The sequence below is a fragment of the Selaginella moellendorffii genome, unplaced genomic scaffold, assembly GCF_000143415.4.
Source record: "Selaginella moellendorffii unplaced genomic scaffold, v1.0 SELMOscaffold_16, whole genome shotgun sequence".
Taxonomy (NCBI): domain Eukaryota; kingdom Viridiplantae; phylum Streptophyta; class Lycopodiopsida; order Selaginellales; family Selaginellaceae; genus Selaginella; species Selaginella moellendorffii.
Genome location: NW_003314277.1, coordinates 257,197 through 281,194, shown reverse-complemented (window position 1 = coordinate 281,194; position 23,998 = coordinate 257,197). Strand labels below are relative to the sequence as shown.

The following is a 23,998-nucleotide window of genomic DNA, read 5'->3' as shown; positions in this document are numbered from 1 at the left end:
AGTGGTGGGGGGATCGTGTGTCACTCAACTTCACTCCTTCAAACGAGATAAGTTGGTTTTAAAAAATTTTATCATGTTGTTGACTTGAACTGGGAGTTCACTCTACAAATCACTCGGGGCAAGTAACGAGGTGAAATAATGCTCGAAATGGAGAGCGAGCCCGACAAGAAGTAGAAGACGATGCTTCCGGCGATTTAGAAAAAAAGAGGCCAAGGGCCGAGCGCTGGGATTCCTGCAAATATCACGGCTAAGGCTAAGCTCTGATGCGCATGGCAATCTAACGGCCTGGGTCGTGCCACGCACGTCCGCCGTCGACGCGCGTGTGGTGACGGGCAGCGACGGGCTGAGTCCAAGCAAGAAAGACAAAGGCCAATGAAGGCAATGCGGTGGAACTCTACAGCAGTAGCAGAGCGGGCGCTCTCACAGGGGGATGGCTATGGCCGAGCAGGGAAAAGGGTGTGTGGAGCTGGACTCCGCTCGCTGGAAGATGATTAGATAGAGCGGAATGGAGGGGGGAAATCTCGGAATCTCGGCATTCATCCTCTGCTTCTTGCTGGAATGAAGCGGCGGCTTGGAAGTTCTAGAGCTGAAGTCTCTCAAGCTGAGCAAGGCCATGTTCTTGGGAGGCAGAGTAGCGTAGAGCAGGCGAAGCAGTGGGTCATGGGAAAACAAGCTACATTGTTTGGGAAGACAGTGAAGGCCAGGAATTTGGGTCTGAGGGTGCACAGATTCTAGAGCACGAGAACATAGGCAAGATGCGACACCACGGGTGGGAGCTTCCTTACCATCCTCTGCAGGTAAAAATTGCGTTTTTTTTATGGTTTTTTGCTGATGTCTAGCCTCTAGGTGGTAGCTATTGCAGTGTTCGTGTCTCTAGCATTCGCGTTCTACGTTTTCTTCATCCCTTTTCTTGGTAGCAAGGTCCTCGAGTACCATGTCATCGCTATCTTCTCTCCATTGGTAAAAATGGCTCCTTTTCTTTGGGTTTTCGAGAAAACACAACTCCTTGTGCAGGTCATTCTGGTTTTTGCCTTGTACATTCGCTGTGCAGCCGCCAATCCAGCTGATCCCGGTATCGAGAAGCATAAGCTGTATGGAAAAGGTGGTTCCAACAAGTCGAGCAGTACCTCACTGTCTTTTTCCAAGGAGCACAACAAGAAGAGCCTTGATGTCTCGGCCTCCAGCAATGCAGGGGATAATGCACTCGGCTTCTGTGCTCCGTTTGGATGTCTTGCCGTGGGCTTGAAGAGGCTGATATGCTGTTCGTGGAGGAGGAACGCAGAGCGATCCAGACATCAGGAGGACTTGCTTTATTGTAGCTTATGCGAAGCAGAGGTACACTAAGTCATTCAGGCCAGTGAAAGTTCTAGCCTAAAATCCAGTGTGGCGATCCTGATTTTGTGTCCTGCAGATTTTCAAGTTCAGCAAACACTGCCGTGCCTGTGACAAGTGCGTCGATGGATTCGATCACCATTGCAGAGTAAGCTCTTGTTTTGTTTATGTTACGTGTTCTAGAATGTGGCTGGTATGCAGTGGATAAACAATTGCATTGGAAAGAAGAACTACAGAACCTTTGTGTCCTTGATGGTGTCCGGTTTGCTGCTGGTGAGTAGTTGTTTTTTCTGATGGATTGTCTCAAAGCTTACAACCGTGTGTATCTCGGACAGCTAATTTTGCAGTGGTCAGTAGGAGTTTTCGTGATCGTCAGGTGCATGCTCAATCGTAAGGAGTTTCAAGACAATATTGTTTCGAAGCTGGGAAGCAGTTTCTCTATCGTGCCGTTTGTCGTTGTAGTGGTAGGCCAACAATGCCAGCAATGTTTTTCTCGACTTGACTAACGAAAAGTGAAACCAGGGTCTCTGTACAGTTCTGGCGTTATTGGCAACATTTCCTCTCGGGCAACTTTTCTTCTTTCATCTCATACTGATTCACAAGGTATGTTCTTCCTAGAATCCTTCCGAACAGCTACAAAGTTGACATGACTACGTGGTACAGGGAATCAGTACATATGATTATATTGTCGCAATGAGGGAGCGGGATCAACTACAAGGTGACATGCACAGCTTGCAGTCTTCGCCTGTAAGCTCGGTTGCAACCGCCGTTAGCAACGTAAGTTCTCTCGGAGCTTTGCAAAGGAGGCCATGGTGTACTCCACCAAGATTGCTGGTGGAGCATCAGGTAAGCTCGCTTCTTTACATCTCTATGTGAGCGCCAAGCTGACGTTTGTGAACTTAGGACACGCTTGTGAAAGATCCTCTAGGCGGCGACATCGAGAGCGGCAGCAAGGAGATTGTCCCGCTGCCTCTGAAGAAGGACGAGGCCGGAAAGAAGGCGAAGAAGCCAGTCAAGATCAGCCCCTGGAAGCTAGCCCGTTTAAACGCAGAAGACGCCTCGAAAGCAGCAGAGCGAGCTCGAGAGAAGTCCTCGGTGTTGAAGCCCGTGGGGAACGACGCCTCGATCATAACCGAGACGGACAGCAGCCCGGAAAGTTTCGGCAGGAGTCCAGGTGCCGAGATAGTCCCACTCCCATCGAGCCGAAAGACGAAGAGAAAGCGCGACATATCCCCGGCGATCGCCAAGGACACCAGCGGCAGCAGCAGATCATCGAAGCAGCACTGGGAAAAGCAGAAACTCCCATCGTCCGTGGCGGAAGGTGGCGGAGTTCCAAAGCATCACAGCACCAAGAAGAGCCTGGGGAGCGATGACTCGGTGGCACCACTGCAGCTGGAGGCCAGGAGCGCGTTCTTGCCAAGCACTCCAGGGAGCTCCGCGATCGTGCCTTCCACGTCGCTCCTCTCGCCGGACGAGAGCGAGAGCTACCTGGTCGCGGGAGAAGTAGCACCAGCAGCAATACCACCAGATCTCGTGGCAGCATCAACCACAACTGGCGTCCATGGGACGTCCTCGCCACCAGCGACGAGCTTCTCTCGGCCGTGGCTCCAGAGGTCCGTGAGCGATGGCTACGACGCATCCGGTGGAGAGAGCGCCGACGATAGCGAGCACGGCCGGAGGCTGGCTCACGCATGGAGCCGCCTCAAGCAGAGCTCCACCTTCATGAACAGGAGCACGGTGAGGAGCGTGACCGCAAAGCCGCCCCCGTGGGTGGCGGCGAATCCAGGTGGTGGTGGTGGTGGCAAGGCCCGGTTTAACAGCGCCGCCGCCGCGAACTCGAAGATCGAGGCCAGCATTCTCAAGCACGTGAGTATGGGATGGTCGGCGCCGCCGCCGCCTCGCAGCAATGGTGGTGGTGCCATCGGCGGGAACTCCACCGAGGAGAGCAACTCGGAGTCCATCTCGCAGTACAACTCCCCCGACCGCGACTCGGATTTCTTCAGTGCCGGGGACTCAAGCAGCCGGCATCTCGCGGCGGCGGATGGCCTCCGGCATCACCATCACCACCAGCATCACCACCAGCACCAGCATCATCACCATGCCCACCACCATCGCAACCGATCTGGAGGCTCGCTCAAAGGCATCGAGGATCATCACCTCCAGTGAGAGCTCTCGCTCAACTTTTACAGTGAAAGATCCAAGCGTCTCCACACTTCCAAGATCATCACCACCATCGTCAAGTTTGGAGAGAGGAGAGAATGGAGAGAGAGGTGTTCTTCTCTCTCCTCCCTCTCCTCTTCTCTCGGCTACGCGGCTATATCCAATCACTTCTCCATATCGGCTTCTTCGTTACTTGTTTGTCCTTTTTCATTCTAATCGTTTTGACAATGAAAGGTTGTTATTTCCCTGCGAAAATTTGATTGAAAGGAAGCCATACCTCATCAACTAAACAGGGAAGCTCTCGTAGTAAAGAAATAACAAGCACTCTCTCGGGCCTACCTACAAGAACTGCGAATTAGTGGGCGTTTGAATGAATCAAAGCAAACAATCCCACCAGATGAGCTCTCTCGTTCGTCGTCAAATGAATCGATCCATACTTCGCTGTTATTTACAGTAGCCTCCACCATCTCACATCTGAAGGAGGGCGTTGCTTATCTTGCGTAGCTCTGCCAATGCCACCATTGCCGAAACGTGGCCCTTGCCACCGATGATGGCCTTGGAGATTTGCTCGCCTTCTCTCACTTTCTGGGACAGCACACCTTCCAACACCTGTAGGAAACAAAGCAACTTAAAACATCGCGAAGAAATGTGAGAGTTTTACCTGGATGTGTTCCATCATCGACTGGCCGAGCGACTGCAACGCCACGGGGCCCTTTGGTCTCCTCGGAGAGTCCCCTACTTCGTCTCTCTTCATCGAAATCTTCCTGAGAGCAGTAAACGGCGACGAGCTCGTGCTGCTGCCGGGTTCCTCCTCGGACGAGGAGCCGCTCTTCCTTGGTGGAGTCCTTGGAATGCGCAGCCTTGCGCTGGAGCTTACACCGAGAGGGTCATCAACAATGACAACCTCGTCACCATTGGTGTTGCTTACGCCGCCTTCTTTCTCGCTCGATCGGCCAGCTATTTTATCAACGTCGTCCTGTGGCGGCACTGCTTCTGCCAATGGAGCATTTGATGTGGAAGCAACAGCATCCTTCACAGGAACAACATCCGGTGTCTCACCATCCGATGATCCGGCATTCGAAGCAGGAGCGACTAGACCAACGTTCCTCTGCATGGCTTCTTCGCCATCCGAAGACTCAGACTTCACAGCCTCCTCGACAGGCCCCTTGGCGTCACCGTGTTCGTTGTCCAGATGTTTACTATGAGCTTGGACCCTGGAGCCATTTGAGCTGGGCTTTGGCGGAGTTACCGTCTCGGTTCTTTCTCTAGTATTTTCACTTGGACCATTGGAAGTTGATCCCTTTGGCTGTTCTGTTGTTCGAGAAGCTGGTCTCACGTCCTCAATACTAGTTCTTTGAAGGACCGAAGTCTTCCACTTTTCTTCCCAATATCCTTCTGCCAGAAACATCTTCAGCAGCTCTGGCGAACAGCCTGCTGATCCCTGCCGCAAAATGCCAGACTTGGCACTCTTTTGTGGAGACTTTGTAGTCCTGCCGACCTTTGCCACCGCAGGAAGGGGAGTCCCAGCTGTTTCCAGTGCTAAGTGCTGCAGACTCTTGGCATTCTCCAAAAATTTCCTGACGTCTTGAATGTGAGGTGAGTTTAAAAGCCTTTCCAAACATCCGGTGGCGTCGGGAGCAGCGAGTAGAGCAGCACGAGAGTGAAGCAAAAGTGACACCGCAATCGCAGAGATGATTGCACTTCTCGACGAAAGGCTGCCGTCCGCTGCGGAGTCACCAGGCGGGAGAATAGCCTCATTGGATGCAGCAAAAATGGCATCCCAGACCAGAAGCAAATCCTCCAGGCCAAACTCGCGTCCAAAAAGTAGCCGAAGCCATCGAAGAGCAAAGTACTGAGGTTGGACGCCAAGTGCCACAAGCTGCGTGTAGAGAGCGATGTCGGCAGCGGCTAAGGTGCGGTAAAGAGCCGATGATGCATCTGGAACACCTGACGTAACAAAGTAGTCGATCATACGAACCGCGCCGCCCCGACCACCCAGCAACGCATCGAACATGCAGTAAGCGTCATGTTCCATAAACCTCGCCGCAAACAAGGCCCCGAGCTCTCCTTCTGCTCCATAACTATCACTACCCTTGACGATGACCTTGAGATCGACGTTCAACTCATCGTGCTCGAAGATCCCCTGACTGTCCTGATAACCATTCACCCCCTGTGAGTCTTCAGCCTCAGAAAGATCGAAAGGTGATTTCATTCTTGACGACTTGTATTCTCCGTCTTCATCAAACCTGTCGTCGAACAGGTCCTCGTACCGCTTCTTGATTTGCGATAGCTGCATGACATCGACGTGAAGTGCGTAAAGCAGTGGAGCCAGCAGTTCATGCATTCCTAGAAAAACACAATAAGAAAACAATAGAGAGGAAAGGAAATGCATTACCTTGCCGGTAGCTCAACTGCGGATGGATCAAAGCCCATACTAAAAGAATTCTCCGGAACATAGCCTGGCAGCCAGAGCCTTGAAAAAAGCTACCATGCTCCGGGTATAACCGAGAAAGATCCTTGTCGATCACACGCTCGATCTCAGCGTTTCTGAAATACTTGCCCCACACACTGTCTGCCAAGACAAAGACACTCGCTCAGTAAGAACAAAAGAAAATAACCACACATAAGACAAGAACGTATGACACACACAGATAAAGCTAGCTAGTTGGGAGGGACCGCCTTCTTCTCTAGAGCTAAATTCCTCAGCAAGAACAACAAGAAAAAAAAATCTTACAGTTCCACAAATCTTGCCAATCCATTGACTCATGCACTTCTCCAGCTCTCACCAGGATCTAAAGAAAGTGGATTATCCATGCTGACGTCGGGTGGCTTCTGGCCCTCCTCCATGAGATGCGGATCGACCAACAATCGCCTTCGTAGATCTGCGTACCTGCGAAAGCAAAGTCGAGAGGGATGAAAAACCACACTGACAAAAGCCCCCTACCTATATTTTAAGCTAGACAATGAAAAAGAGCGCAGTACAAGGGAAGAACTCATCACTCACCTCCGGCGTCCATCGGCGGCAGCCCTACGCAAGGAATCCACGGAATCGCAGCGGCAGGGAAGAACACCGAGTTGCATTCTCCACAGCAATCCTCGCAGCCTCCACTTGCTCCTCTCATCCTGCCTCTCGCTCCGGGGGCTGGTGCTCTCCTCTTGATTCTCCACCGCGGCGGCAGCCTCATTGAAAGGGAGGCGCTGCGGCATCGCTCGCTCGCCACACTCAAATCCGCAGCGATGGCGTACCTGGACCGAAATCTCGTCAGACAATCTAGAATCCACAAACGCGATCGCGGCGCACCTTCCATCCAGAGGGAAGCAATCCAGCTACGCACAAGCCAAGAGCGTGCGTGCCGCCACACAATTCTCCTGGCGCTTCCCCGGCAGCTTCTGCCGCCCCTAGGGTTCCTCTGTCCCACAAAGTTTTTCACTCTAATTCTTGAAGGGCCGTGTCCTTAGCGGAGCATTTACATTGCCGTACACGTCAATGTCCTAGTCATACCAGTCAGCAGCCACGTAATTAAGCTTACCTAGTCTTTCCAAGCTAGAATATGTATTAATAATAATAATTATTATTATTATTAAATAAAAAAAGGTTTTTAATTTTATCACAATGAATTTTGGCCATTAAAATATTTTACTGTGTTGTAATAACTGTTGCTAAAAGAAAAGTTGATATGAAGTCAAATAAATCAATATCTAATCTTCACATTCTTAAGCTCAATGCCGGGGCAATCAATTTCTGTGGCCAATAGTCAACGCTGTCAAACGGTGAGGACATGCCGTTCAACGCTCCCATCCACGCTCATGTCGGTTGAGGTGGAGCATCGTCGAGGACTTAACGTTTTTGTCAAGAAGATCGAAGATTTCCCCTTGTTCTCCAGGTAAGCCAGTTTTTTTCTCTTTCTATTCGTTCTCATTGAGTTTTTCAGCTATTGATTCTCAGCATCAGCAATCTCTTCGCTGGAAGGTCTTTCTCCTCAGAATCTAAATCTGAATGGAAAAGCTTCGTGTTTTGAAAATAGAGCTACAAAACGATAGCAATGCATCAGCCGTCAAAATAGCTTGCAGCGCGCATTCTCTAAATTCCTGTACTCCAGATTCTCCATCGATCCTTCACTATAAGAAACCTTCACCATCGCTTCTTTGCGCAATTCAGCTCCAGTGATTCATGCAAATGCCCATTCTTGGAGTCTTACAAAGACTATTCTGTGAAGTTGGAGAAGCCCTCCAGGGACTTCCATTCAAAGCGCCGTGATTCCCGGCAGGAAAGCGTTCTCTCGCTGAGGGGGCGAGGCCCCTCCCGTTAAACACCCCCACCCGCCCGCACTCCCACCCGCCCCCGCGCCCAGCGTGCGCCCTAAAATTACTTCCACGTGGCCACAGCCCCAACACTTAGCCAAATTTCAATCAGCGCGCGCGTGGACGTGCTTTACGTGGCCAATGAGTGTCATCGATGACCATTAAGAGTGGTAAACGTATGAAATCTTCTCACTAATTTAAATATATGCAATGTAAGTATATAAAGAGTTTGTTTTTTTATTTATTCTTTGCTAAGATTGAGTTTTTCATTTAAAGAGCTTTTCTTTCTTGTCTTCCTCTGCCTAGTAAAAGGAGTTGCTTCTAGACTACTAGAAGCTTTTCTTTTACCTGTAATTCTTTCCACCAAAGGTTTTGCTCGCTTCAAGGATGTACCATAATTATCAACACGCTGTTGAAATTCTGCTGCAGGATGAATAAGATCATCTGGCCTGGCTTTAAAAGTTGCAACCTTCTACTATATCATTTCAAAATCGTTGTCAACCATAGATAAAAAAGCTTTTTCATCAAGAAGATCTTGTAAAATATCCATCATCTTTTGTTATAATGTCGTTTTTGTAACTTTTGATAGAGTGATATCTTCCTGCTTAAAGTTCATATCAATATTTAAAATTTACTTAGTGTAAATTACCTCTATAGTAGTCCTTAGTTGAATTTCTTGTTGATGCTGTATATTTTGATGGATATCTTCCTGCTCAATATTCATATATATTAGTATATAAAATATGTTAGTTTACCTCTAATGTAGTCTCCAACTGAATTTCTTGCTCATGATAAACATCTTGATGGATGTTTTCCTGCTCAAATTTTTATAAATATTTCAAAATCTTAATTAATAAGTGAATTACCTCTGTCATATCTTCCAAGTCAAGTGCTTCAAAAACTTGGTGACGATAAAATAAATCATCTAGCCCAGGTTCTAAGATTGCATGCGATTGTGATGGTTGAACTGTAAGGAACCAACTCGCCGAGGTGTCGTAGGCTAAGGGAACCCCGAAAGCATAACCAAAATGACAAAGAGTTCATCGGATGGGACCAAGTCAAAGATCGAGTCCAAGACCGACTCTAGGACCGAGTTCGAGATAGAGTCCGGAATTGAGTCCAAGACCGACTCGGGGACCGAGTTCGAGTCCGAGTTCGAGACCGAGTTCGAGACGGAGTCCGAGATCCGAAATCGGGTCCGAGACCGAGTCCGAAGTCGAGTCCGAGGTCGGGCCCGAGATCGGGTCCGAGATCGAGTCCGCGATCGAGTCCGAGACCGAATCCGAAGTCGGATCCGAAATCGGATCCGAGATCGAGCCAGAGACTAAGTCCAAATACTAATACGGGTCAAGGGGTGAAAGCCCAAAGCATGCATCCCCCAGGGGGGGGGGGCTGCAGGGGGTTCCAAAAGTATAGTAGGGATAGTGAGGTCCAGGAACCAGTTTTGAAGGGACTCTCCAGTTGGGCTTCCAAACCGACTTGAGGTTGGGACTGGGACTAAGGGGCCTTGGGTGGGAGTGAGCAAGGACTTGGCTGGTGCCGGAGGGGCCATCCAAGGAAGTGCTCAAGAGCAACTCCCACTCCCGAAAGGGAAACCGATTGCAGTGCTCCCGGCTCATGTGGAGTGGTGCCCCACTTGAGTACCATGCGGCTCATTGGTCCTCGCCCTTCCTAGGGGCTTGGGCCTTCCTTCGGGATGGAAGTGGGGGGCGAGAGGTACCCATACCGGGCCGTTAGGCCACGGTGTTTCGCCCCGGCGTCCCGAAGCAAGTGTTGCACTCAAGACTTGGGATTTAGAGGGTCCCATGATCAAGTCTTGTGGTACCAAGGGATGTTAGGAACCTGGAAGCTTGGTGTGCTTGGCTGCTTGTGCTTGCGGGGAGTGTAGCCGAACCTTAAGTCCAGTCTAACCCGGGGAGGGGGATTGAGAGTGATTTGGGAATCCGTGGAAGGATGGCTAACACTCCGTTGCTCGTGCAGTGAGTAGCTGAAACCAAGTAGGAGCTGGTACCATAGGCGAGAACCTTGGCAAGGGAACTTAGCAAACGCCAAGGCAGTGTTGGACGGATAGACGAGGTAAGCTGGCAAATTGGAAAGGAAAAATTTGTGGCTTACAATTTGGTATCGGAGCCTTTATCTCAGTTCTAGCGAAGGATAGAGGCGGATTGCTGGGAGATGGCAAGGGCAGGGCGTAAGCGAACCCAGGCGGAGACGGAACCTCCGCCGGAGCTGGAGCCTCCGGTTGAACAAGAGGCAATGGATGAGGAATCCTTGCATGAGGAGGACTCCAGTGAGGAAACTTCCAAACAGAAGTCCGGTGGCGAGATTCGGTCGTCCAAGGCTCGATTGGACGTGCTAGAAGGACAGTTGGCACAGACCAATGCCCTGCTGGAGACTCTCGTACGCAAGTTAAAGCGTGACGAGAAGCGGAAGAAAAAGCGAAAGACTGCGGATGCTGGCAGCGCAGAAGGTGCGGACCCTTCGGCAGGGACTGAGGCAAAACCAGACAAGGTCGAACAGACCGAAGTGGAATCAGTCCCTCAGACAGTTCCCAAGTACAAACCAAAGCCCCCATCAGTGTTCAAGGGAGTGAACGACTATAAGGTAGTGGAGGATTGGTTTTACGATATGGAGGACTACTTCCGAGCGTTGCGGTTACCGAGCTCGGAGAAGGTCCCATGTGCAAAACCATACTTGGCAGATAATGCCAAGTCTTGGTGGAGAACAACGGAGGCCAACGAAGGACCGGTGGCCACCTGGGACATGATGAAGGCGAGGATCCGCGCGACATACGTTCCTCCGAATGCCACTCTGCATCTGAGAGATGAGTTGAGTAGGCTGAAGCAGACTGGAACCATCCAGGAATATGTGAATGGGTTCATGGCAAAGAGGATACTTGTCACGGACATGGGGGATATGGATGCGTTCCATGCCTTTATATCAGGTTTGCAAACCTGGGCTCGCGGTGAGGTGATGCGCTGGAACCCGACCAACTACAAGGAAGCGTTGGATGCGGCCATCAAGGTGCATTTCAACGATAACCTGCGAAAGGGGAACACGACGGGGTCGGGATCCACGTTTCAAAAAGGGGCCAAACCGAGGGGAACATATAGCAAGGGGAAATTCAAGAAGAGTTTCTCTAAGAATGAGTCCTCGGGGTTCCGGAAAGGCAAAGCCGGTGGCCAGCGAGCGAGTACGTGGGGAAGTCAAGCGAAAAAAGACAAACCCACGGATAAGAAGGTCAAGTCGTATAGCAGCGTGGGCAACAACGTATGCTACAACTGCGGCGAAGCGGGACACTTCTCGAGGGAATGTCCCTACCCGAAGAAGGCCAGAGCCAATATGGCCATCAAGTCGGGTGAAGTCCAAACTGAGGTATGTGATCCAGTCCCTAACTCAAAGTTACTCATTACACGAGAAACTTTGGTAGAGAGTCGTTCGCGACATCTATTAGCCCTCCGAGGGAAGCTCGGAGGTAGCTTTGTTAAGATCCTTATTGACACGGGTGCTTCGGATAATTTTGTGGCTGCAGACATAGTCCGGCAAGCCGGACTAACGGTGCAGCGGCTAGGCGAACCAAGGACTATAGAGTTTGTTCAGGGTAGCCAAAGCACCGATGAGATACTTCGACAAGCGAGAGTCGAAGTGGGGACATGGAAAGTGGACATGGATTTCACCGTCTTGGACATGGCGGGATTTGACGTGATCTTCGGAATAGATTGGTTTAATCGGTTCGTGGTAGCCCTGCATGGACAAGGTAGGAACCTTGTGGTATTGGCGAATGCCCAAGGAAGAAGATCTAGGGTGGAAGCCCAGGATCTAAAGGTAGGGCAAAGCAAGGCCAAAGAGTCATGCTTAAACTTGGTGTCCACGAGAGGACAACTCACTAAAGGAACTAAGGCAGCCTTTTTGTGCTTACTCTCGGTGAAGAGTGACAAAAAGACAAGAACGGAAGAAGTACCTTTAGTGATCCAGCAGGTGCTGGACCAATTCCAGGATACCATGCCAGAGGAGCTACCGGCGGGGTTGCCCCCCGCACGACCGATAGAACATAAGATTGAGCTGGTCGAGGGTGCTGAGACGGTGGTTCGTCCACCCTATCGATTGAACGAAAAAGAACTCAAGGAGCTCAAGAGCCAACTAGAAGAGTTGGTGGGCAAAGGGTATGTTAGGTTGAGCAAGTTGCCGTATGGGGCGCCGGTGCTATTTGTGAAAAAGAAAGATGGATCTATGCACATGTGCATAGACTACCGGTTGCTCAACAAGTATACCAAGAAGAACAAGTACCCTTTGCCAAGGATCGAGGACCTGTTCGATAGGTTGGGAAAGGCAAAATACTTCTCGAGGATTGACCTAAGGTCAGGATACTACCAGATTAGGGTAGCTGAGGAAGATGTTGAGAAGACAACCTGTCGAACGAGGTATGGGAGCTTTGAGTTTTTGGTGATGCCCTTTGGGCTGTACAATGTGCCGGCAACGTTTTCGGCGTTGATGAACCACATCTTTGTACCCTATCTGGATCGCTTCGTGGTCGTCTATATTGACGACATCCTGATCTATAGCGAGACGCTAGAGGAGCATGCCGAACACTTGGCGAAGGTGTTTGAGAAACTAAGGGAACACAAACTGTATGCTAAAGAGAGCAAATGTGACTTTGCTCAACAAGAGGTAAAGTTTCTCGGGCATGTGGTGGGCCAGGACGGGCTCAAGGTGGACCCGGAGAAGGTCCAAGCGATCCAGGAATGGGAACGACCATCGAATGTACATGAGTTGAGGGCGTTCCTGGGGCTATGTAACTACTATCGAAAGTTTATCAGACACTATTCGAGAGTAGCCCTGCCCTTAACGGACCAAACAGGAAAAGGGAAGATGGTATGGACAGCGGAATGCGAGGCGGCATTCGTCCACCTCAAAGGGAAGTTGAGGAAGGCTCCGGTGTTGGCATTACCAGACTTTGGTAAGGACTTTGAGGTAGACACGGATGCTTCGGACTTTGCGTTGGGCGCAGTTTTGAAGCAAGACAACCATCCAGTAGCGTTCTTCTCGAAGAAGCTGGACAAGGCTCAACGGAAGTGGCCTGCCCACGAGAAGGAATTGTTTGCGGTGGTCAAGGCGCTCAAGGAGTGGCGACACTACCTTGGGAGACACTTCAAGGTTTACACGGACAATGTGGCAACGAAACACTTCTTGTCACAGCCCGACCTAAGGGGAAAACAAGGTCGGTGGGCCAATGCTTTGGCCGAGTTTGATTGCGAGATCCTGTACAAGCCTGGGAAGAGCAACATCGTGGCAGATGTGCTAAGTCGAAAAGCGAGCTTGAAGTTGGCGATATCTAGCGCGACAGCAACCTTTTGGAACGATGTGCGGACCGCATACGAGAGTGATGGTCTAGCACAAGAAGTGTTGCTGAGGAATCTGGAGGCGCGGGAAGCTCACCAGAGAGGTGAGCTGCCAACGGAAGAGAAAACGGGCTATGCGGAACGCAACGGACTCATATATTACAAGCAAACGAGGGTGTATGTTCCAGAAGGGGAACTAAGGAAAGTAGCCTTGGAAGAGTGTCATGACGGACCTCTCGCGGGACACGGCGGAGTGCCCAAGACGATGGGCTTACTCAAAAGGAAGTATCACTGGCCAGATATGGCTAAGGACGTCCAAGACTATGTAAAGACATGTCCAACATGTCAGCAGGTCAAAGCCGTGATGAAGGCTAGTGGGGGCTTGTTGCAAAGCATCCCCATTCCAGATCGTCCGTGGAAATGTCTCACGATGGACTTCATCACGGGACTACCCCCAAGCGAGGGGTTCGATGCGATATTCGTGGTGGTGGACCGATTTTCAAAGATGGCACATTTCATACCCACCACAACGGATGTGGATGCGGAAGGTGTGGCGAAGCTGTTCTTCGAACAAGTGGTTCGAGTGCGGGGAAGGCCGGAAGAGATTATCTCAGATCGAGATAAGATCTTCACCAGTAGGTTCTGGAGGACACTCCTAGAACAGTATCGCACCAAGTTGAAATTCAGCACGGCCTATCACCTACAGACAGGTAATGGGTATTGAGTCAAGATTGATGGCACTAACACTTCTTGACAGACGGATAAACGGAAAGGGTGAATAGGCAGCTGGAGGATTATTTGCGATGCTATGTCTCGGGAGACCAGACCGACTGGGTAAGTCATTTGGGACTTGCGGAAATGTGTTATAACAACTCACCACATTCGAGCATCGGGGTGAGTCCATGGGAAGTCATCAATGGGCGAGCTATTGAAGGTCCTGTGGAACTCGGCGTGGCCGAGTATCATGGAGAGTTACCCGCAGTGGAGGCATTCACGGCGGAAAGACTCAACATTTGGAATCTAGTGAGGGATTCCTTGGAACGGGCTCAACAAAGGCAAACTAAGTACGCGAACCAAAAGCGTCGAGATGTGGAGTTCCAAGCTGGGGAGAAGGTGTGGCTGAACACCAAGAACCTCAGGCTACCAAGTGGGATCAGCCGGAAGTTGACCCAAAGGTAAAAATGCATGTATTCCTGTAAATGAATTGATCTTGAGTTCCTTAAGCAGGTTCGCGGGGCCTTACGAGATTGAGGCTCGAATCGGTAAAGTGGCTTACCGTCTTCGACTTCCTCGAGAGATGGGGAAGATGCATCCCGTGTTCCACGTGAACTTACTCAAGCCGTATTTTGAGGATCCGCTTCGCAAGGACCAAGTAAGACCTTTACCTGAGGTTATCCAAGGGGAGGAGGAATACGAAGTCGAGGCCATCCTCAATGTGCGCAAGAGCAAGCGACAAGGACGCGAGGTGAGAGAGTTCCATGTGAAGTGGAAAGGATTTCCACACTGCGAAGCAACATGGGAACCGGAGGAGAACCTAGCGAACGCGCGAGATCTAGTGGAGGAATTTCTGCATGGCAGAACTCTATGTACTTATGCAAAGTTCAATTAAAAGTATCAATTTGAGAAGTTGAGCAATGGCATATGTTGGGACCCAAAGGCGCGCCGAAGGTAAGCTAATTAGCATGGGTTAGCTAGGTCGACCAGGCGTAGGGAGCTACGCCCGACTCCCTGCGGGGATGTCGAAACCGTAGACGTATTCTACGGAGGTTGGGTTCGAGTCCCAACCCCCTAGTAAAGCAAGGCTGGGTTCAAGTCCCGACCCCATACTAGGGCGTGGTGAGGGGAGGAGTATAGGGACACCTATATTCCGTTGTCATGAGCTCTTGGCCGGGGAGGCTAACTTAGGCACACCGCTAAGTGGGGGGATGCCCCCGGAGACATGGTCAACAAGTCGTAGGATAAAAAAAAAAAAAAGAGACGTTCGATGTGGGCATCGAACTTCTTCTATGGGTGGTGGAGTTGTAAGGAACCAACTCGCCGAGGTGTCGTAGGCTAAGGGAACCCCGAAAGCATAACCAAAATGACAAAGAGTTCATCGGATGGGACCAAGTCAAAGATCGAGTCCAAGACCGACTCTAGGACCGAGTTCGAGATAGAGTCCGGAATTGAGTCCAAGACCGACTCGGGGACCGAGTTCGAGTCCGAGTTCGAGACCGAGTTCGAGACGGAGTCCGAGATCCGAAATCGGGTCCGAGACCGAGTCCGAAGTCGAGTCCGAGGTCGGGCCCGAGATCGGGTCCGAGATCGAGTCCGCGATCGAGTCCGAGACCGAATCCGAAGTCGGATCCGAAATCGGATCCGAGATCGAGCCAGAGACTAAGTCCAAATACTAATACGGGTCAAGGGGTGAAAGCCCAAAGCGTGCGTCCCCCAGGGGGGGGGGGCTGCAGGGGGTTCCAAAAGTATAGTAGGGATAGTGAGGTCCAGGAACCAGTTTTGAAGGGACTCTCCAGTTGGGCTTCCAAACCGACTTGAGGTTGGGACTGGGACTAAGGGGCCTTGGGTGGGAGTGAGCAAGGACTTGGCTGGTGCCGGAGGGGCCATCCAAGGAAGTGCTCAAGAGCAGCTCCCACTCCCGAAAGGGAAACCGATTGCGGTGCTCCCGGCTCATGTGGAGTGGTGCCCCACTTGAGTACCATGCGGCTCATTGGTCCTCGCCCTTCCTAGGGGCTTGGGCCTTCCTTCGGGATGGAAGTGGGGGGCGAGAGGTACCCATACCGGGCCGTTAGGCCACGGTGTTTCGCCCCGGCGTCCCGAAGCAAGTGTTGCACTCAAGACTTGGGATTTAGAGGGTCCCATGATCAAGTCTTGTGGTACCAAGGGATGTTAGGAACCTGGAAGCTTGGTGTGCTTGGCTGCTTGTGCTTGTGGGGAGTGTAGCCGAACCTTAAGTCCAGTCTAACCCGGGGAGGGGGATTGAGAGTGATTTGGGAATCCGTGGAAGGATGGCTAACACTCCGTTGCTCGTGCAGTGAGTAGCTGAAACCAAGTAGGAGCTGGTACCATAGGCGAGAACCTTGGCAAGGGAACTTAGCAAAAGCCAAGGCAGTGTTGGACGGATAGACAAGGTAAGCTGGCAAATTGGAAAGGAAAAATTTGTGGCTTACATGAACCTCATAACTAGTTGTAGTTCAATCGGTTTTTTCTCCTTGTTTTAACATAATAACTTTTGCTTGATGCTTGCAAAAGTTTCCTTTAATTGCCCACAGATAATTACACTAAGTCGAAAAAGCCCAATCACTGTGTCCTTCACCTCCAACAAAAAGATATCATATAGTTGGATCTGAAGAGAATTATACATAAGATTTGAGAGTATTGTCCTTATCGAATTTTACTTGAGAGTCGTTAATATTTCTTGCTTTAACAATCGCACCATTGATTAGCTTTTCATATGCATGGTTTCGAATAAAACCATAATCTTTGCAATAAGTAGTAAACCAGTACCTCGCATGAACCTTAGTAGTAAGTTGATGAATTGCCCAATCCATCCTTCGATTGCGAGCATGTTTTTTATCATACGAGAGTATAGCTTTCATATTTGCATGGAATGCCTCAATCGAACTATTTGTTTCCTTGTTAGCATAAGAGAAATTTCAAGCAGCAACAACCCACATATCTATCAAATATAAATTAAAATAAATTATAAAAATTAAATTATTGATTCACTTACCAACTTTGTCCTTCCATTCGTCTTGAAAATACTTGATAAAGGCTACTTCATTTTGAAAATCCACCTCAAAATGTTCAATAAGTTGTTTAATCTCAGTTCGCATAATATTATCATCATGAAAAGCTGCATGAATTGAATGATACATAATATCTCCGAGACGTTTCCATATTTCTATCCTAATATCCCAAGATTTCACCTTACAAATAATATGTTTGAGCCAATTCCTCCTTACATGCCAAATACATAATAGAATTTGACAATCAAATGTAGCTCTATATAGAAGAAAACAATTAAATTATTTCATATCAAATTAATTACCTTATAGCATTAATCTTTGCTTCAGCATCATCAATCATTATCGCCCGTGGTTTCCAATTTGGCATGTGTCCTAAAACTTGTTTTTTAAGAGCTATCATCCAATTCTTCATATGTTCTCCTTTTTCACTAGAAGTTAAAACCCATGCAATTGGAATACCATTTCCATGATAATCAAAAGAAAGCATGGTGTATAATGGGAACTGTAAATTATTAAGTATTAATCACTTAAAATTGAATGAAAATATTACCTTGTAGCAATTAGTTCCAAAAGTTGTGTCAAGACTCAATAAATTATTATTTGAAAAGTCCACCATCTTTTGTAGTTGCCAAGTTGTTTGGATCCCAATAGTAAAACAATCTTTACCTTGATCACCTTCCTGATAGAAAAATACTTTCTCGGGATTTGTGTTCCTCCAAATACGTACACTTTGTGCATCATTTTCATGTAATCGATAAGTTGAAAGCAAATACTTCCTATGCAAATTGTTGATATCCTGCATAGTTAGAAAATCATCTCGATGAGGAGGTTCACCAGCTGACTTATTCCTTTCCACAATCTGTATATGCTCATTATAAATCTGATTTGATGTGAAATCCTGCTGAATCATATGAATCACCCAATATCGAATATCTACTAAAAGCTTCTGAGGAAATAATGACTTTCCTCCAGTCAGATCAAGTTGACCATGACAAGGAATCCCATTCTTATCACAATGTTCTCTATGATAATATGTAATCTGCACATAATCAGGCCATTTGTAAAACTATTTGACCAAAAAATTGCAAAGGCAGCCCCGCTTATTAGAACTTCGACCTGGTCTACTTCCAAATCCTGACTTTGGTGTAGATTCAGCAACCATAATAGAGGATGTTTCACGAGCATTTTGTTTTCCATATTCACACCAATACCTGTAGCATGAAGTTAGTAATTATATTTTGTTAAAAAGATATACCTGATTAATGATAAAAAACTTGTGTTTTTGGGTCGTTTCAAATCTCTAGGATCACGATTTTTGTTAGAAAATCGCCAAAAATCCACTCCATCACCCCTTCTCCTTTCACCATCTAGAAACTTATTCACATCCTTCTGGAATATATACACAATAGGAACTATAGTTTCATTTGATTTCAATCTAAATCATCTGCACAAAAACAATCCTTTTCATGGAATTCTTGCACCTCATCAAACCATGGGGGATCCTAAATGATTTTCTTGAATCAATATGAAATTGAATTGATTGCTTACCTCTGGAAATTGATGTGCTGCTGCCATGATTGATCATAAAAGAAACAGAAACGTTTTTAGGTCAATTATGGGGCAACCATCCGGCGTGAACAGGTGGACCAGGGCGCGCTGATTGAAATTTGGCTAAGTGTTGGGGCTGTGGCCACGTGGAAGTAATTTTAGGGCGCACGCTGGGCGCGGGGGCGGGTGGGAGTGCGGGCGGGAGCCGTGAGGGCGAGCGGGCGGGTGGGAGCCGCGGGCGGGCGATAGCCGCGGGCGGGAGTGTGCAGCGGCGACGGACGGGAGAGGGAGTGCGCTGGAGATAAAACAAAAAGGAGGGCTGATGCCACGTCATCGCCAGGTAAGCGGAGAGAGAGTGAATCAGGATGGTGTTTAACGGGAGGCGCATCGCGGAGGCAGTTCCAGAATGGTCAGTTGATCTATATGCCTCCATCAAGCGCAAGCCCCCAGCGATCGCCCAGCTCCAAACTCGTTTAAAAGTTTCCTAAATCTCTCTGAATTCTTTCCTTGCTTTATACTGCTGGTGCGAGGCATTGTGCACTGCGATAGCACTAGAAACATACCAGTGGTAGAAAGACGGCACCAGTGTCAAAGTTATAGCCATAGACTCACTGGGCATCTCTTCGCTATATACCTTGACGTAAGCATGCAACCGGGTCAGGAAATCTGAAGGAAAAGCGTGGAGGTGAGCCACGGTGACGGTGTCGTCATGGTGTGGAACGATTTGGTCCTCGGACACACCTTGTAGGTTCGTGCTCTGCATCGCCGGGCAGCCTCTCAACTAGCACGGCCCCTTCGTCATGAACACGCGGGAGGATATAATAATAGAGGGGATCCGGGACTACAAAGGCTTTAGGATTGGATTTGTGTGATTGTTTTATAAACTTAAGTTTGAAACTAAAAGATTTGGTGCTTGTCACCAGAGATTTCAATCGCTCAAGTAGGCGTGCAAGGATTTCGCAGTGAGGATGGACGCGCTGAAAGTGGTATCTTTAAATTCATCCATGTTAGTTTCTTTTTTTCCTCTTTAGAATTGTTCTGTTCATTGCTAAATGTTTGATAGACCGAACCTTGCAGAAAAAAAATCAGGCTGGGCATCAGGTCGAGAATGCTCTCAGAACCTTTCTTCATCACGGAAGCAGCAAGCCACATTGTTGTGGCTTCATATTTCCTGCCAGCCTCGTCTAGAAATTAAGGTGACGGACTGCAGCTCTGAGGGGCTAATTTGACCTTTCACTTTGTTGCGTCTTTCTTTGCTCCAGATCAATCTCCTGCTGCACACACCAAACAATCACCACAAGAACTTCGAAGTATCAAAGACAGCGGATTGCCAGAAACCAGACATCAAATTATTCAAATTTTAGTACAATTTTTACTAAAACCGTTCAGCCTGACAAGCCAGAAAATTTCAAAACATGGGTGATCTTGTTAGGATACCTTTCCTGGCCCGCGTTCTAAATCCTTGAAGAGCAGGAGCTTTAGGCTTCTCAGGCTCGACAAGGGCACTAAACGCACATACTGCTTCGTTCAGCCTCCTCGCCTCAGTGGCTTTCGTTTCCTGTTGCACTGAGCCTTCGCCTTGGGAGGCCGAAGGACCACTTGGGCTTGATGATCGTTGAGCTCACGACAGTCTCCATCATTCGGTTGCATTCGTGCAATTCGGGCCACCTTGCGAGGCTGGGCAAACGGTGACGAAATGTTCTCGTCCTGAGCCTGATCAACTTGGGGCTGCTGCAGATGCTCAAGCTCTCCTTGACACTGGAGTTTACAGGAAAGCGAGCTTTGTGCAGGACCCTCCTGCAGTGGCGGCAGACTACCGAGTTTGGTTGCACGGAGATACAAGATCGGGTTCCTGTTGATTCTAAATGTTTCCAACCCCAATGTATCGATGACCCGTTTCGCATCGCACAACATGATTGCCAAAAGGCGGCTTGCGACTAAGATCTGCGAAGTGTTCGTGTGGTCGCAAGTTCCATGATAGTCTCTGCATTCTTGGCTGAGTGGCACCTTGTACTCGATGCAGAGCAGGTTCTTCCTGGGTGTGGAACTGGAGTGGCGTTGGAGGATAATTTAGGTAACCTGGGGCGCACAATGCCTCGCGCCAGCAGCCATCCAATAGAAGAAACTATCATGATAAAGCAAGAAAAGAAAATCAGAGAGATTTAGTAAACCTTTAAGTCAACCAGCTTAAATAGTGCCTGTCGACGAGTTTGGAGCTGGGCGGGCTTGCGCTTGATGGAGGCATAGATCGCGACTGACCATTCTGGAACTGCCTTGGAGGCCGACCGAGCTTGCGCTTGGGAGGCATCATTTCTGGAGCTGGCCCCTTGCGACGTCGACCGTGCTGCGCTTTGGAGGCGTGGCCTCGAGAGAAACCATCTGTGGCATCGTCGCTGCGAGAGAGCGAGAGAACGCTTTCCTAACGGGAATCACGGCGCTTTCCTGGAGGAACTTGACAGCATATTCTTCCCCAAGAATGGGGCATTTGCATGAATCACCGGAGCGATGGCGCGCAAGCGATGGTGAGGGTTTCTCAGAGTGAAGGATCGATAGAGAATCTGGAGTACTGGAATTTAGAGAATGCGCGTTGTTTGGTCTATAAGCGAGAAAGAGTTTCAAAGATGGAGGCTAATTTGGGGCACGAGTTCTCGTCGTGGGCAGCCATGAATTTGCCGATTTGCCGAGCATTGGCTATGGCAGGGCAGGACTCCCCAGAATCGTCAACCAAGAATCGTCACCAGGTGCCTCCCAATCAAGGTCATCCTGGCGGCACTCCAGCGGCCCCTGGGCCTCGTCCGCGAGGCGGTGGAGCTTTCTTCCACCCCTGCGCCGCCGAGCTCTCCCAGAAGCCCGCCAGCTCCATGCGACGTCGTGCTCCACACCACGCTGCTCAACAAGTACGTGGCCTGATTAAGGCCCAGAAGCTCTTCGACCAGAAGCTCGAGCCCAACAACATCACCTTCTCGGCCTATGCTAGAAACGGCCACTTTGGCATGGAGCATCGAACAGGACGGCTACAAGCCCGACAGCGTCACCTTCACGCACGTCCTCTAAGCTTGCAGCCATGGTGGCTTCGTGGACCTTAGAGCGACGCTGGGAAGTGGGACATGGCCGCCAAGGTCCACAAGTTGATATCAGGGAATAAAGAAGCCCGGCAGCAGGAGCTGGATCGAGATCAATGGCAAGATGAACGAGTTCATCGTAAGCGATTCCTACCTCGCCCAGATCTGCCAGAGAAGTGATGAAACAATACGTCTACATACCTGATACAAATCAAAGGCAGCATGACGCCGAAGAGGATGAGAAGCAAGACATTCTCTACTTCCATAGCTAGAAGCTGGCCATGGGGCAAACTCCTCCAAAGACGACCATCAGATTGATTGTTATTATTTATGTGAGTAATTCTGTTACTTAGCACTGATTATCATTTTTAATATAGTCCACCTCTCCAGAGAAGTAGCTGGCTATGGTGTCCCACGGATTTGGAAGATTATCATTGGTCACATAAACCCAGCCCACATTCTGCTGGTAAGCACGATCAATAACATCTCCATAGTCAAAGCTTGACACATTCACATCCGTGACATTGTAGAACAGGGCATAAAAGTTATACCTCGAATACTTGCTCGTCCAGGAACTCTGAGTCATAGACAGCCCACCAACACCGCTCTCAAAAATACAAATCACATCGGCTACCCGAGAACCATTATAGAAGAGGTATGTCTCCAGGGTTGGAGCTCCGGGATTATTAACCACTAGAGAACTCGAATTCTTGGACTTCACGTAGTTGTAGAGGCTTTGATAGTAAGGCTGCTTCCCGTCTGTGTTGGCAACTTCGTCGAAGAAAATTCCATTGATAGTTGGATAGAAGCTGTACCACCTATCGACATCGTCTTGGACCAAATTGGAAGCTCGGTTGCTGTAATTAGTCGAGACATAGCCGATAACCAGGCCTGTTTGGCTCTGGAGGGCCGTAATAACATTCTGGTAGCTTGATTGAGCTGCAGAGCCTGGACCATTGGACGGATTTGCGATTGCTACGATCCGGTTTGGTAGCGTGGTGGCAGCAGAATTGAGAGAAGACCATGCCTGGGAATTTGAAGAAGGATCGAAGTAGGCCGGTACCATGATCCTCATTTTTTCACATCTTTGGGACCACACTAACTGGCATGCAAGGCTGAGCACCTGGAAGAACAAGAGAGCAAGAGAAAGCATGGTCTTCAGGATTTTCCTGAACAATGAGCTTCAAGGTCAGGGTAAGATGGCTTAAGAACTCGACCACGAACTTACTGAGTAGTTTCAAGCAGGACAGCTGTCATTGAACTTATGGCTCAAGGTACGTAAGATTAACGGCAACTTTTAAGTCAAAGCCGTTACGTAAGCAAGACCAAACTTCGCAGCGAACATGATAGCTACACAACATCGACGTACCAGCAGTTCATGCATTGCTAGCAAAACACAATAAAAACACCATATAGAGAAAAGGAAATGTATTACCTTACCGGTAGCTCAACTGCAGATGGATCAAAGCCCATACTAAAAGAATTCTCCGGAACATAGCCTGGCAGCCAGAACCTTGAAGAAAACTACGGTACAACCGAGAAAGATCCTTCAGCGTTTCTGATTCTCCATCTTGAGGGCTGGTGCTCTCCTATTCTCCACCGCGGCGGCAGCCTCGTTGGTGGCATCGCTCGCTCGCCACAATCAAATTGCGTACCTGCCAACCGAAATCTCGTCAGATAATCTTGAATCCACAAATACGATCGCGGCACACCTTCCATCCAGAGGGAAGCTTCCCCGGTCCCACAAATGGCTCAATGTCCTAGTCATAGGCGTCAGCCACCATGTCAGATCCCTCATTAGAAAAGTTGACAAGCCTTTTGAAAATATAATTGTCTTTAAGCAGGGGCACCAAAGATCAAGAGTGCAAAGTGTGTAAACAGTTTATGAATAAATGAAGATCCAAGATTTCCCCTTGTTCTCCAGGTAAGCGAGATTTTCTTTTCTTTCTATTCGTTCTTATTGATTTTTTCAATTAATTCTAGCAATATCTTCTCTGGAAGGTTTTTCTCCTCCGAATCAAAATCTAAATGGTAAAACTTCATGTTTTGCAAATAGAGCTGGAAAACAATAGCAATGCATCAGCTGTCATGGTTTCAGGCTTTGTTGGACATCAAGAACATCCCTAGGTGTTGTTCTGCATTGAGTGCAAGGTGCCACTCAGCCAAGAATGCAGAGATGATCAAGGGACTTGCAACCACACAAACACTTCGCAGATCTCTGTCCTAGGCCACCTTTCCACACTCAAAGTGTGCAATGTGAAGTGGCTCATCGATACATCACATTTATCATCAATAATAACCTAATCTTGTATTTCCATGCCAGAGTCTAGTGCCAAGGAGAGTTTGTTGGTTGCGTTATAGCATGATTTCTTCTTGGCAAGAAGTTATGGCTCACTCCCTTACTAGACATATAGTTATCTTATTTTCATTGAATAGATCTTGACATGAAAAATGTAGATAATTGCCATGGCAATAGAAAAAAATTGATTGTTGTCCTCTTTTTGATTCT

General features: G+C 48.8%; 2 protein-coding genes across 2 annotated transcripts; one reads left to right on the top strand and one right to left on the bottom strand.

Annotated features, from left to right (window-relative positions):
- Positions 1-244: 244 nt before the first annotated feature.
- LOC9641574 (probable protein S-acyltransferase 22) lies at positions 245-3,747 on the top strand. The gene is made up of 9 exons (XM_024675829.1): positions 245-797; positions 847-960; positions 1,015-1,335; positions 1,412-1,480; positions 1,534-1,605; positions 1,668-1,796; positions 1,855-1,935; positions 1,996-2,178; positions 2,236-3,747. Exons 1-9 carry the CDS (start codon positions 756-758, stop codon positions 3,496-3,498), a joined length of 2,274 nt encoding a protein of 757 aa, XP_024531597.1. The 5' UTR covers positions 245-755; the 3' UTR covers positions 3,499-3,747.
- LOC9641573 lies at positions 3,728-23,214 on the bottom strand. Its single transcript, XM_002970932.2, has 6 exons — positions 23,202-23,214; positions 6,497-6,738; positions 6,279-6,382; positions 5,888-6,064; positions 4,154-5,838; positions 3,728-4,101 (listed from the first exon to the last, which is right to left on the bottom strand). The coding sequence occupies exons 2-6, from the start codon at positions 6,697-6,699 to the stop codon at positions 3,961-3,963; spliced, it is 2,310 nt and encodes a 769-aa protein (XP_002970978.1). The 5' UTR covers positions 6,700-6,738; positions 23,202-23,214; the 3' UTR covers positions 3,728-3,960.
- Between the last annotated feature and the right edge of the window lie 784 nt (positions 23,215-23,998).